The sequence below is a fragment of the Dromiciops gliroides genome, chromosome 4 (assembly GCF_019393635.1).
Source record: "Dromiciops gliroides isolate mDroGli1 chromosome 4, mDroGli1.pri, whole genome shotgun sequence".
Taxonomy (NCBI): Eukaryota; Metazoa; Chordata; class Mammalia; order Microbiotheria; family Microbiotheriidae; genus Dromiciops; species Dromiciops gliroides.
Genome location: NC_057864.1, coordinates 152,603,816 through 152,619,093, shown reverse-complemented (window position 1 = coordinate 152,619,093; position 15,278 = coordinate 152,603,816). Strand labels below are relative to the sequence as shown.

Below are 15,278 nucleotides of genomic sequence, written 5' to 3'. Positions count from 1 at the left end.
AACCCTGTTTTTATACAGTCAGTCAGCTAAGAATGGTCTCTACATTTCAAAATACAATAAAACTTTATTTAAAAATATGAAAATCATTCTTAGCTTGCAGATGGTAGATGTTAACAATAGTTTGCTAATCCCTTTTCTAGAGCCCTAAGGGGATACAGTAGCCACTCTCTGGGGACATAGCCTTGCAGCATGAGTAAGGACTGAGAAATCAGCTCCAGAACTATCATATACTACATATTTGCCACTAAAGTCCTTTTTGACCATTTCTGTTGGAATTAAGATGTTTTTGAGTTGTCAGATAGTGGAGTGTAAGGATGAGCAGGCCTTTTCAAGCTGGAAAGGCTTTAAACACAGGCCTTCTGACAAACGACATGCCTGTCATCCAAGAACCAGCACGGCTAAATTCAGTCTTATCACCAGAAGGTTGACTACCAATAGAGGAATTTTTTGGTCCTAGAAATTCATAAAATCTGTCTCAGTAGTAAGTCCTATATCTACAAAATCACAGATCTTTTCAACTACTAAAGAAAAGTATATCATATAGAATCTCTGCTTCTTTCTTTGAAAATGAGGGAGTTAGTGGGAAAAAAGGGATGTCTATGAATTAGAGAATGGCTGAACAAATTATGGTATATAAATATAATGGGATACTAATTTGCTGTAAGAAATGGTGGAGATGGTTTCAAAGTAATATTTGAGGAGTTTTAAAAGAACAATCCATACAATAACAATTATATTATAAAGAGAAATAATATTGAAAGATTAAAGAGATACTATCAAATCAATGAATAATCCAGATTTTAGAATATTGATGATGAAAAATCCCTTCTCTCCCTGACAGAGAAGTGATGGAGGCAGGGTACAGTTTGAAACATATATATTTGGACTTGTTAAATATTAAATGAAGGAATATGTTTAGTTAAATTATGTATATTTATTACAAGTTTTTTTTAATTGGAGGGATGGGTAAGAAGAAAATGCTTTTTTCAATAAACAGTAAAACTTAATGAAAAATAAAATATTGAATAATGAAAGCACAAAAAGAATTGCATAACATGTGAAGATAGATATTGATATTAATATGCATGTACTCCTCTACTCAAGTCAATCAATGCATCGATAATCATTTGTTAAACATGTACTGTATGATTAAAAAAAAAAGAAAATGAGGGAGTTAGGTGAGATGCACTTATTGTACTAGACAGGTCCCAATGAGTGTGAATAATAAATAATAATAGCAAATAATATTAAAGAAATAATAAAGAAATAAACAAATGAATTAATAAATAAATACTGGGAGGTGGTAGCATGTATTAATTCAGTACAGTTCAAAGTTATAGTTGTATAAAATATGGTAATTGCTTTGAGCTGAATGGAAATGAGTGTTGCAAATTTGAATAATGCTACCACTTTACAGAATTCATTATTTACACTATTCCTGACCTAGCTGTATTTATGCCATCTTTGAAATGAAAAGAAATTTAAAGGTCATTTAGCCTAACCCCCTCATCTTACAGATGAGCAATTTAAGGTCTAAAGGTTCTTTCTTCCTTTAACATACTTATAGATCAAAGATCTAGGGTTGGAGAGGACCTCAGAGGTCATCTAATACAATTCCCTAATTTTACTAATGAGGAACCTGAGGCTCAATAAAGTTAAGTGACTTGCCCACAGTTATACATGTTGTCCGCATCAGAGACAGCATTCAAAAGCAGGTCCTCTATCCTGCTCCTTCCACCATCCCCCTTATGACAGTTATAATACTTTATAATAGTTTTAAAATAAATTCCCTTTCTTTTCTTAGCTGTAAGGTAATTGTCAACATCTTGCTTTTGTCATGTTTACAAGGGTCAAGGCTGGAGCCTCATTTTATAAAAAATACAATTGGAGGCAGCTAGGTGGCACAGTGGATTCAGGAGGACCTGAGTTCAAATCTGGTCTCAGACATGTGACACTTACTGGCTGTGTAACCCTGGGCAAGTCATTTAACCCTCATTGCCCCACTCAAAAATAAATAAACAAATGAATGAATAAATGAATGAATGAATGATGCAATCTTCGAAAATTAACCTCTTCTGCTATTCCTGACTCATCACATAACATTTTCCTCCCAGGAGAGAGCTTGAGGGGAGCCAACCTAAAATGACCCCAGGACATCCTTACCTGGATCTGCTGAAGTATATTCTTGAGCTGAACCAGGAACTCTTTAGCTTCCTTTGCTTTATCAGAAACACCATTCAATGCTTGAGATAGCTGTGCCTAAACCATAATATACATATATGGAAGAAAAAAAAATCAGAAATGAAGAAGAGGGCAAAATTTATGTTTAATAAGAAATCATTCCATTGAAAGTACACATTTCTCCGCAGAGCTCAGACAATATTGTAGGTAGAATCACACTAACAAAAATTGATCTTTATGTGGCACTCTAAGGTTTGCAAAGACCTTGACATACATTATCTTATTTAGAGCCACAGTAGCCCTGTAAGGGAAGTTCTGCTATTATTTTTTTATATGGATGAGGAAACTGAAGGTCCTAGAGAATAGAAGATTTGCCCATGATTACACAGTTAATGTACAGGAAATGGCATTTAAAACTACCTGCCTCATAAGGTGATTGGGTGGGTGGGAATGTGTTATAAGCCTTAAAGCCTTATAAAAACATTATTCATTATTTCTTATGTGGTTGCTAGTCACTATAGGAGACATAGAGATAAATAGGCTATGGCCCCTGCCTTCAAGGAGTTTGCAGTCTAATAGGAGGTATATGACATGTACACAAATGAAAAATAGAAATAATACAAAAAAGTTGGATATTATAAATTTAACAAAAATCGGTCATCAGAAGGGGGGAGAGGCAAGGGGACCTATTTGGCTACACTAAAGCTCTCCCATCCTGTCCTTTTCAGCTATCCTTCCCCCAGGACTCTTAGAGGCACAGCTTATGCACAGTGGAAGCATGCAGCACCAGCTGCCTGTCAATTTGTTGCCAATCCTTCTGATTCTTATTAGTCTCATGAATGAATAATATTAAAAATAATAGAAACTTAGCATTGAAAAGGACTATAGATCAGCAAGTGCAGCACCGTGAGCAATTTTTATGGCTATTTATACTATCCATGCTTCTCTAAAACAGATGTTAGTATGGAACAAAATATTAATAACAACAATTTTGTGGTACAGATAATTGGAGACAAAGTGAGTTACTATAGATCAAGGAATGACTAAACAAGCTCTAGTACATGAACATAATGGAATATTATTGCATAGTAAAAAACATAACAAGTATGAGGAACTTAGAGGAATATAGGGAGATGCATAAATCAATGTAGTAGAGTGAGGAAGGCAGAACCAGGAAAACACATGTGTGTATCTGTATCTGTATCTATATCATCTATATCTATCTATCCCTATTTCTATCTCTGTCTCTATCTCTGTCTCTGTATCTATATCTACACACACATATATATATACACATACATATATATGTGTGTATATATATCTGTATACACACACATATATATTTAACTGGCTGAACCAAATGTGTTATATTATTGCAAGCTGCTTGAGGACAGGAATTGTCTTTTGACTCTTTTTATATCCCCAGCACTTAGCACAGTGCCTGGCACATAGTAGGTGCTTAATAAATACTGATTGAGGGGCGGCTAGGTGGCACAGTGGATAAAGCACCAGCCCTGGATTCAGAAGTACCTGAGTTCAAATCCAGCCTCAGACACTTGACACTTACTAGCTGTGTGACCCTGGGCAAGTCACTTAATCCCCATTGCCCCTCAAAAAAACAAAAACAAAAACAAAAATAAATACTGATTGAATTGAAAATTTTGATACAAATGTGATGGAATACTACTGTGCACTATTGTGTACTATTGTGAAATGAGGAAATGGATGCTTTCAAAGAAGCATGGAAAAACTTTTGTGAACTGCTACAGAATGAAATAAGCAGAATCAAAAGAACAATTTATACTACATTATCAATATTATAAAAATGAACAACTCTTAGACTTTTGTAAATGATGAATAAATTTTTATAAATTTAGTTTTTATAAATATAATGAAGAATGAAATGAGCAGATCTAGAGAATAATTTATCCAATAACAGTAACACTTAAAAAACAACATTGAAAGTTTCAAGAACTATGATCAATGCAATGACCATCCAGGATTCTGGAGGATCAATGATGAAGCATGTTACCTACCTCCTCACACAAAGATGATAAACTCAGGGTGTAGAATGAGACATGTTTTTTTGAACATAGCAAATGAGGCAATTTGTTTTATTTGATTATGCATGTTTACTAAAAGAAACTTATTTTTCTTTCTTCAGTGGGGTGAAGGATGAGAAGAGAAAATAGATTTCTTTTCATGAAAACCATATATAAATAAATATATACAAAATGTATTAAAAAACAACACAAGATAAATTTGGGAGGTGGTGGTGGTGGTAATATCCTGACAACTGTTTGGCTGCCAGGGCTGGTAGACAACCTCATGGCTCAGTAGACACTCTCCTGCTAGTCCCAGTCTTACAGTCTGACTTCTTAGTTATATTTGGCAGTGCCAGTTTAAGGTTGAAAGATGCCTCAGGCTCTAACGAATCTAAAAATCAGTTTTTTGAACATCACAATATATGTGCCCTGAATAGCTTGAACTCCTCACTGATGATCAAGTGGAAGAGAGGTGGTATATAGGGGGAGTCCTTGCCTGGAAGTGGGAAAATCTTGGCTCTTTTTCTAGGCTGAGAAGTCATTTTACCTCTTCTCATCAGTATAGGTTCAAGAATCACAAACATGCCGGCCAATATGGTACAATTGTGAGGAAAACAATGGGTTTGGAATCAGAAAATCTGAGATCGCATCCTAATATTTATTGTCTGTGTGACCATGGTCAAATCACTTGACTTTTCTGGGTCTCCATTTTATTATCTTAAAAGCAAGTGTTTAGATTTTATTTCTAAGGTCTTGTACAGCTCTCAATCCTATGATGATCTAACCAAATGTCAAATGCATTGAACTCAAGGGAACAAGGAAACAGAGAAACACAGATGGAATTTATGTGGATGAGACTATTTATAAAGCTGTGCTCAAGAAAAAAGGTTATATCTCTTCTTCACCTTCCCTGAGGTAAGTGAGGTCAAGAATTGAGTTCTAACTGAGAGTCCTCAGGGTGACATACGGAATAGAGGAACATAAGAATTGTCACATGAGGTCAAACCAAGGACGTATTTTAGCCCAGGCTTCAGTTTCTGGCAATGGCCCAGAGGAACAGTTTGTTGGATAACATGGTCTCTGTTTGACACAACATTATCCTCCTAGCTTAGCAACCTACATAGACCAGTCCTAGGTCTTGATAGATTAATCAACTGTGAATTTTGCCATACCTTTCTGTATAGAGGCTTTCCTCCTGTATAACTGCATGGTGAAATGAATAGAATTCTACACTTAAAGTCAAGAGGATCTGAATTTGAATCCTTAGTAATTTTGTAACCACAGTTAATGACTTAATATACCTGAGCCTCATTTTTCTTCATCTGTAAAATTGGAATGATAGCATCAACAAGCATTTATCAAGTACTTACTTTGTGCCAGGCACTGTCCTAGGTGCTGGAGACACAAAGACAGCAGTGTCTCTGTTCTTTTGTGTGTGTGTGTGTGGCAATTGGGGTTAAGTGACTTGCCCAGGGTCACACAGCTAGTAAGTGTTAAGTGTCTGAGGCCGGATTTGAACTCAGGTCCTCTTGACTCCAGGGCTAGTGCTCTATCCACTGTGCCACCTAGCTGCCCCTGTCTCTGTTCTTTAAGAGCTTATATTCTGTTGCTGTTGCTGCTGGGGTGGGAGTGAGGGAAAACATGTATAATGATAAGTACAATGATAAAGGATAATTTTGGGAGGAGAGATTCCAGCAGCTAAGAGGATTAAAAAAGGCCTTGTTTATGAAGTGGTATTGGAGCTGGGCTTTTAAAGAAATTAAGGATTCTAAGAGGTGGAGTAGAGGAAGTTGTGCTCCCCAAAGCACAGAGGACAGTCTGTGCAAAGATGGAATGCTGTAGATAAGGTAGAGTCAGAAGGCCATTTTGGCTGGACTATAGTATGGGAAGCAGAGTAATATGCAATAAGCTCTGAAAGGTAAGTTGGAGGTTTTAAATGCTAAGCAGATGAGTTTGTATTTGGTCCTACAGATAATTAGGGACCATTTGAGTTTATTGAGCAAGGCAGTGGCTAGGAAAGGCTTCTTGTAGAAGGTAGGATTTTAGCTGACATTTAAAAGAAGCCAGGGAAGCTGGGACACAAAAAAAGGAGAGACAGTATTCCAGGTATGGAACAGCCAATGAATATATGCAGAGTCAGGAAATGGAGTGTTTTGTATAAGGAATAGCCAGAAGGCAATGTCATTGGGGGAAGCTAGGCAGATAGAGTTCTGGGTCTGAAATCAGGAAGACTCATCTTTGTGAGTTCAGCAACCATGTATACTCTTTTTTTTTTGGTGGGGCAATGGGGATTAAGTGACTTGCTCAAGGTCACACAGCTAGTAAGTGTCAAGTGTCTGAGGCCGGATTTGAACTAGGGTACTCCTGAATCCAGGGCCGGTGCTTTATCCACTGCACCATCTAGCAGCCCCTGACATCTAGCTGGCCCCCTGAGTTCAAATCCAGCTTTTGTTTGACCCTGGGCAAGTCACTTAACTCTGTTGGCCCCAGTTTCCTCATCAGTAAAGTGAGTTGGAGAAGGAAATGCCAAACCACTCTAGTATCTTTGCCAAGAAAATCCTAAATGGGGTCACAAAGAGTTGGACATGACTGAAATGACTGAACAACAACAAATGTTGCTGGATTTTAGATTGTGGGGCAGGTAGTAAAGTGTAGAAAGACTGGAAAGATAGGAAAAGGTCAGGTTATAAAGGGCTTTAAAAGTCAAATCAAGGATTTTATATTTGCTATTAGATTGATGTGAAGTTATTTGAGTAGTAGGAGTTGATATAGTCAGACTGACACTTTAGGAAGATTATTTTGGCAGCTGAGATGGATTGTAGTGGGGAAGAGACTTGAGGTAGGGAGATCAACTAGAAGACTATTGCAATAATCCAGGTATGAAGTGATGAGAGTCTGAACTAGGGTAGTGGCAGTGGAGAGAAGGGAATGTTATAAGAAATATCATAAGGGTAAGACTAATAGGACTTGGCAACAGATTGGATATGGGGATGAGAAAAGTGAAGCGTCAAGGATGACACTAAGGTTTTGAACCTGGATGACTGGGAAGATGGTAATGTCTCAACAGTAACAGAAAAGTTAAGAAGAGGGGAGAGTTTTGGGGGAAAGATAATGAGTTAACTTTTAGACATGCTGAATTTAAGATGTCTGTAAGACCTCCAATTTGAGATGCCCAATAAATATTCAGAAATGCAAGACTGGAGGTCAGGAGAGAGGCTAGAGTTGGAAAAGTAAACCTAAGAATCATCTGCAAAGAAATGATAATTGAATCCATCAGAGCTGATGAAATCACCAAAAGAAATGATACAGAGAAAAAAGAAAAGAGAGTCCAGGACAGAGCTTTGAGGAACACCAATAGTAGGCTCAACCCACATGAATACCCAGCAAAGGAAACTGAGGATTAGTCAAATAGATAGTAGGAGAAATAGGAGGGAACGATGCCACAAAAACCTAAAAAGAAAAGAGTATCAGGTAGAATAGGATGATTAACAGTGTGAGGGGTTAAGAAGGATGAGGACTAAGAAAGGCCATTAAATTTCAAAATTAAGAGAACATTGGTAATTTTTGGAAAGAGCAGTTTGAGTTAAATTGTGAGGTCAGATGCCAGACTGCAGAAAGTTTAGAAGAGAATGATAAGGATGATAATTTTCTCAAGAGTCAGGCATGAAAAGGAGCTAATGATTGAGAGAGAGATGGAATCTGGGCACCTCAAAAACTATTCCTCATAAATCCACTGTCCATAGATAAGGTTTTCATTGTTAGAAAACATAAGTGTTAATGCAATCTCCAACAACTTGGATGAGTTCATAGTCATTTAATTATATTTGCAGGGTTGAGGTATGAGTGGAGGAGGCAAGAGTTTTATTCTTTTTTGGGGGGGGGAGCAGGACAATGAGGGTTAAGTGACTTGCCCAGGGTCACAGAGCTAGTAAGTGTCAAGTGTCTGAGGTCAAATCTGAACTCAGGTCCTTCTGAATCCAGGGTCAGTGCTTTATCTACTGTGCCAACTAGCTGCCCTCAAGAGTTTTATTCTTTAGAACATTTTTATATGTTCAAAAGAGTAATTCTCATTGACTTTATAGCTCACAGGTGAAATGAGAATCCAGGGAGTCTTTCAAGGAATTACTGATTTCCTTTAGAAACAACAATAATGGGACTGGGAGAGAAGAAACTTGCTTTCAGGGTGTACCATCTGCTTGCTCCAGATTTCGCCTAATTAGCTCCATTGGGGTTCCATCCCTCCAAACCCTACACACTGGACATCATATGAATGGCCATCTGACTTCACACAACTCAACTTTTCTAGGACATAGAAAGCATGTATGGGAAGCAATTTCAAGTCCTTTTGGCATAAACTTATACACAATGTGATACAATATTGAACTGGGAATCAGAAAACTTGGACTCTAGTCCTAGCTCTGCCACTGAGCCCCTGTGACCAATTGTTTAACCTCTCATTCTCCTATTCCTCATCTACAAAAATAAAATGAAGATATTACATTAGATTAGATATTCTTAAGGTCCCTTCAGTGCTAGAATTTTATGTTTCAAATCATAAGATCAAAGAATCATGAGTTTATAGCTAGAAGGGACCTCAAAGGTCATCCATGAGTTTATAGCTAGAAGGGACCTCAAAGGTCATCCTCATATTTTTATATGAGGAAACTGAAGTCTACAGAGGTTCAGTGAATTCAATTCAGTTCATGTTCAATTAAATTTAATAAAATTTCATACTTACATCACATCTTGCCTAGATTATTGCAAAAGCCTCTTAACTGGTCTCTCTACCCCATATTTTTTCCTTCTCCAGCTACCAAAATGATATTTCTAAAGTGCAGGTATGACTATATTACTCCCTTACTCAAGAAACTTCAGTGGATTCTTATTGCCTTGAGGATGAAAATTAAACTCCTCTCTTTGCTTTTTTCAAGTATTCACAATCTGGCTATAGCCTACCCCTTAGGCTTATTTCATACTATTCCCCTGCATGTACCCTATGTTCCAGTCAAACTGACCTACTTGCTGCTCCTTGTGCGGGACTTTCCCTCTCATGTTTCTTTTACTTCTATACTTGGAATATTCTCCCATCTAATCAGCTCTTGGAAGCTCTGCCTTCTTTTAAGTCAGCTCAACAATATGGAACTCTACCCTAAGGGCTATAAAACTGTGCATACTCTTTGACCCAGAAACATCACTACTATGTCTGTGCCCCAAAGATATTTTTCTAAAAAGGAAAAGGACCTATATATTCAAAAATATTTATATTACCTTTTTGTGGTCACAAAGAATTGGAAATTGAGGTGATGCCCATCAACTGGGGAATGGCTAAACAAGTTGTAGTATATGATTGTGATGGAATACTATTATAATAAGAAATGATGAGTAGGATGCTTTCAGAAAAACCTGGAAAGACTTACATGAACTGATGCAAAATGAAGTGAGAACCAGGAAAACATTGCACACAGTTACAGCAATATTGCAAAATGATCGACTATGATTGATTTAGCAATACAAAGCTCTGTTTCATCAAGGAACACCTGTTCCTAGAAGAAACAAAGGGGGGAATGTGATGAAATAATGGGATTTAGCAGATACTCAAAGACCCACCTGGAGATTAATCAAGACTGAGTGAATCAAGTGAGAGTAATTGACTGCTGATTAAGCCTACTTCAAGTTAATTGGATTGTAATCACACCTGGCTATTCCTTAAGAAGGTATTGTTCTCAGAAACTAGACTGTGAACTCAACTTGAGAACACCTTCAAAGACAATGGATTTGGATGACCAATCACCTTGAAGCAATATGTAAGGACCGCCTCTGTTCCAGATCTATAAAAAAGCTTCCACAAACAGCTTGCTGAGGAATGCTGATTAAAACAGGCTGGTGAAGGAGTTCCTGATTAAAGCAGGCTTGTGGAGGAGGACTTCAGGAAGAACCCAACCAAGCTGGAACTCTAGGCTAGGTAGGGCTTCTTTTTCATAACCTTCTGAACTCTTTGTAAATATCTGTATGTTCTAATAAATGTTTAATGCCCAAAGACTGGTACTGAAGCCTTTTAATTTTTGGCGACCACAATTTAGATTTTAAACATCACAGATCCAAGGTAATTTAAAAGGACTTATGATGAAAAATGCTATCTACCTCCAGAAAAAGAACTTATGGAGTTTGAAGGCAGATGAAAGCATACTATTTTTCACTTTTATTATTTTTCTAAAATTTTTTTGGTTTTTGTTTTCTCTTACAAAATGTTTAATATGGAAATATGTTTTGCATGACTGTGCATGTGAAACCTATTTCAAATTGCCTGCCTTCTCAGTGAGGGCTTAAGGGAGGGAGGTAAGAAGAGAATTTGGAACTATTTTTTAAGAACATTAATGTTAAAAATTGTTTTTATGTGTCATTGGAAAAAAAGAAATATTTAAAATTGAAAAAAAAAGTCAGCTCAAGTGCCACTTCTACAAGAAGCTTATCTTCATCTCTCTGGTTGTGTAAGTGTTCCCAATACCATCCCCCCCCCAACCCCAAGAAATTACTCTGCATATATATTTTTTTTGGGGGGGGGTGAGCCAATTGGGGTTAAGTGACTTGCCCAGGGTCACACAACTAGTAAGTGTCAAGTGTATGAGGCTGGATTTGAACTCAAGTCCTCCTGAATGCAGGGCCAGTGCTTTATCCACTGTGCCACCTAGCTGCCCCTCTGCAAATATTTTGTATTTCATTTTTGGTAAACATATTGTTTCCTCACACTAGAATATCATCTCCTTGAGGGTAAGAGCCATTTGCTTTTGTCTTTTTATCCCAAGTGCCTACTCAGAGTGCCTGGTACTTACTAAGTGCCTAATAAATGCTTGTTGGATGTTGAGTGCTTACTTTCCTCTGGGTGAGGGTGATCTAGGGACATACTTCACAGAGAGGTTGGCAACTGAATTAAGACAAAGTAAGAGAGGCATTTCATTAAGAAGAGGTGGGAGCTGGGGTAAAGGAAGTATGAAAGGTCCATTCCAGGAAAATGAAACAACATGGAAGAGGGAAAGATGGGAACAATGATTAGTCTAATTTGGCTGGAATAGTTGAAGGAGATTCTATGCCTTTCATGACCTTATGGGGAGTTATTATTCCCCAGGAAATTACTGGGGCTAAATAGTTCCAAGATCAGCCCAAAGCCAAAGAACCTCTGCTCCCCTCTCACTCTTCAGTTCAATCCATGGAGCTAAATGATAACCCCTAATAGTCCCACACTGTTTCTCTTGGGGACAACTTGCCTATAGTTAGTGAAGCTCTTCCCTTAGGCAGCTCAAGCTTCATTTCCCAGTGTCTCTGAACTGGCAAGCCAGCTGGGGAACTGATCTTTTTGTTGTTATTATTATTTTTTTGTGAGGCAATTGGGGTTAAGTGACTTGCTCAGGGTCACACAGCTAGTAAGTGTTAAGTGTCTGAGGCCGGATTTGAACTCAGGTCCTCCTGAATCCAGGGCCGGTGCTCTATCCACTGCACCACCTAGCTGCCCCGGAACTGATCTTTTTAAGGATTCAAGAGAACCTAGTAACCAAAAATTACATAACAGTCCTATTTAGTTTCACAAAGCTTGACAGTCATCTTTTAATAGCACTTACTACTGACGGAGACCCAACAACAGACTTCTGAATGTGGAAAACAAAATAGTACTCTACAGGACTCATTGAAGATGGCTCTCTGGAAACTGGGAGAGGGAGATAACCTAGTATTTATGAAGGTTGTGGGAGCCCAGGGAAGGGGTATGTACTGAAGTCTCCATTGTTCAAATAGAAAAAAATGAGGCACCAAGTGGGGTCATGACTCAGTCACATATGGCATTGCCAGGCCTCCCTAATTCTCAAGCTCAAGTCATCTCAGCAGCATAGCATTTTCCCTTAAGTGATCTCCCAGGACCCCTGGGATAAGAGGGATTAAAAACTGAGAAGGAAAGGAGGTAAAGACTGTGCTAGTGAAAAGAATTCATGATGATGATTATTATTATCAAAAGCTCACATTTTGTTTTGTGGCTGCAAGCCATGGAATACTACAGTCTCTGTAGAATTAATAATAAGTATTAGGTTATTTATTGTGGACTTTCTCTTTCCCTTCTTCATTCCCCAGCTCCTTGACATTATCCCCCATTTTCCTCATCCCTCTGCCTCCCTTTCAGCTGAGAATTTTGCCCCTTTACTGAAAAAAGAGGCCACTTGATTAGCTCCTTCTTGTCCAATTCTCTTCATTTAAAAACTCTTTGACATCATCTTTCACTCTCTCCTCTATTCCCTCAGTCTCTGACAAAGAGGTGGCTCTTCTTGCCAAGGCAAACTCCTCTATTTATGTTCTTGAGCCTCTCCCTTCCCACTTTCTCTTGCAGATTGTACTTCAATCACCTCCCCCTTTCTAATCTTCAATATCTCTTTATATACTTATTCCTTTTCTATAAGCTTCAAACAACCTCTAGTCTCCCCATCTTGAAAAAAACAAACAAACCACAAAACACAACTTCACCAGACCTTGACATTCTATGTCTTTCTTCCATTTCTCAAACTCCTACAAAAATTTGTCTACACTTCCTCTTCTCTCATTCCTCAACCCTTTGAAATCTGGCTTCTCTCCTTATCACTCAACTGAGATTTCTGTCTGCAAAGTTATCAGTGATCTGCCCCAAGGTGCCTCCACTGTGGAGGAAGAAGTGCGTTCAATCTTACAGTTTCCTAATTTAACTAATCATTCTTGCTAATGAGGTGCTAAGCTCATTTTTTTCTATGCTGCTGGAGCAGTATAAGTCATATCAATACCCAATAATTTTGGCACTCTTGAGCAAAGCCCTGTCCTATTTATGGCTCTGCCAAACACACTGCTTCCTCAGTTAACTCAGGAAACAGGATTTACATGGAAAAGACCATAGTCTTCATGTTACCCTTTTTAGGAACATACTCAAAGCTGACTATTGCTTTGTATTTTAGAGGCACTCAAATATGTGTTGAATAAAAACAAGTGGTAATAATATATTACCCATACAGAAGATGAAATAACATGTACTGAGCAATCAGACAAAAAGTTGGGTGATGGCAATGGCACTAAATTTTGAGTTAGAACACCTAGGTTTAGATCTTATGTCTTGGTCAAGTCACTTGCCTTTTCTGGGCCTCAGTTTCTTCATTTGTAAAAAGAAATTGGACTTAATTTTTTCTAAGATTCCCCGAAATCTAAAGTGCTATGATTTTCGAGGTCAATTCTATACATAAGTAGAATAAGTCCACCTAGTTCAATTTAAGGAACACTGCCTAAAGATCCTTTTCAAAAATATCTTCATAGACAAAAGATTATTTCCATTGAGTTAGGGTATGTGTTGCTATACTGCTGAAATCTTTCAAAATGTAAATATTAATAGTTTTAACATTTAATGTCAAATGGGCGGACATATGCAAAGCTTCAGTAATCCTAGATACATGGGAGCTATTATTAATACTAAATAATTTCTCAGATCATAATAAAATAATTCCATTCATTAAAAAAGTTATCAGTGATCAGGGCAGCTAGGTAGGGCAGTGGATAAAGCACCGGCCCTGTATTCAGGAGGACCTGAGTTCAAATCTGTTGTCAGACACTTAACACTTACTAGCTATGTGACCCTGGGCAAGTCACTTAACCCCAATTGCCTCACAAAAAAAAAAGTTATCAGTGATCTTTGAATTTTCAAATCCATTGGCTCTTTTCTCAGTTTTTTCCTCCTTTTTAAACCTCTTGGCAGCATCTAATCCTGTTGTCTACTCTCTCCTCTTGGATGCAAGTTTCTGGTCATGAGTGACTGAGGAACAGATAATATCTGGTGAATGACTGAGAAGCCAGGACTAATGACTTAGTAAAGGCTGAGCCAGAACTGAATGTGAATACAAAAGTTTCAAATAGATGATCTTTTTTTCTGTTGACCTTAAGGTGAGAAGCATTAATGTGAATTGCCAGGTAGGAAAGGAAAAACGGGCCCTTTCTCCCACCCAGCCAACAAGTGTCCATGAACAAAAGACGACTGTCTTTGTTTGTTTTGTTTCTTTTATGTTATCTCCTGGTCCTGGGTGAATGTGTGTCTGGAGACGGAATTTATCCCAGGTATGACCTCGTGAGCTTCAAAATGTCAGAAGAGCCACTAGAGGTCCCTTCACCAACCAGAGTCAATAGTAGAGATGACCAGAGCCAGTGGCAGCAGTAATTACATCCAATCAAGCAGCACCATAGCAGCTAAGTGACCTGCTTTCCTCAGTCAAGCAGAGCTTGACTCATCAGCCTAGATACTGAGGTCTGGAAGGAGCCAGATTAGCTGAGTGAGGGCCCCAAACTGAATTTGTCAGGATTCCTAAAAGGGAGAAAAGGATTGTAAGGATGAGGAGTAATAAACTACCCCTCAGATCTACCTGCTCCTTTATATGTATGCTTTAGTAGTTTTCATTCACTCTCCATAGGGACCTGGTGTGTCTGTGTTTTGGAGAATATGCCCTGAGTTGAGGGGATTTTTGTTTGTTTGGGGTTTTTTTTTTTGTTTTTGTTTTTGTTTGTTTGTTTGATGAATACCCTTAAGCTTGAGCCTTCTCTCCCCAGAGAAGAGTGCATCCCTGGTCTTAGGAATATTTTAGTAAATACTTTCCTAGCTATACCTTCTCAGCAAATACCCCTTTGATAACTGATATCAATTTGTTAATTAATATTTAGAGAGGCACATTGATGGAAAGCTTGTGGGTATTAGAAGTTCCCAGGGTTATCCCTGAAAAACTTTCTTTCCTCAGCTCTACCTCCTCCCCTACCTGGCTTCCTTCTAGTCCCAGCTAAAATCCCACCTTCTATAGGGAGCCTTTCCCACTTTTCCTTAATTTAAGCATTTTTCCTCTGTTAGTTCCAATTTATACTGTATGTAGCTTGTTTGTGTACATAGTTATTTCATGTTGTGTCCCCTATTAAAATATGAGCTCCTTGGGGCAGCTGGGTGGTGCAGTGGATAGAGCACCAGCCCTGGAGTCAGGAGTACCTGAGTTCAAATCCAGCCTCAGACACTTAACACTTACT

The 15,278-nt window shown here is 38.2% G+C and overlaps 1 protein-coding gene across 2 annotated transcripts in view; it reads right to left on the bottom strand.

Moving 5' to 3' along the window:
- The window catches only part of TRIM67 (tripartite motif containing 67), a 79,773-nt gene that overhangs the window by 42,474 nt on the left and 22,021 nt on the right, over positions 1 to 15,278 (bottom strand). For both annotated transcript variants that reach the window (XM_043962462.1, XM_043962464.1), the window contains exon 2: positions 2,164 to 2,259. In XM_043962462.1, the coding sequence (XP_043818397.1) occupies positions 2,164 to 2,259 (96 nt within the window). The remainder of the gene's footprint in view (positions 1 to 2,163; positions 2,260 to 15,278) is intronic.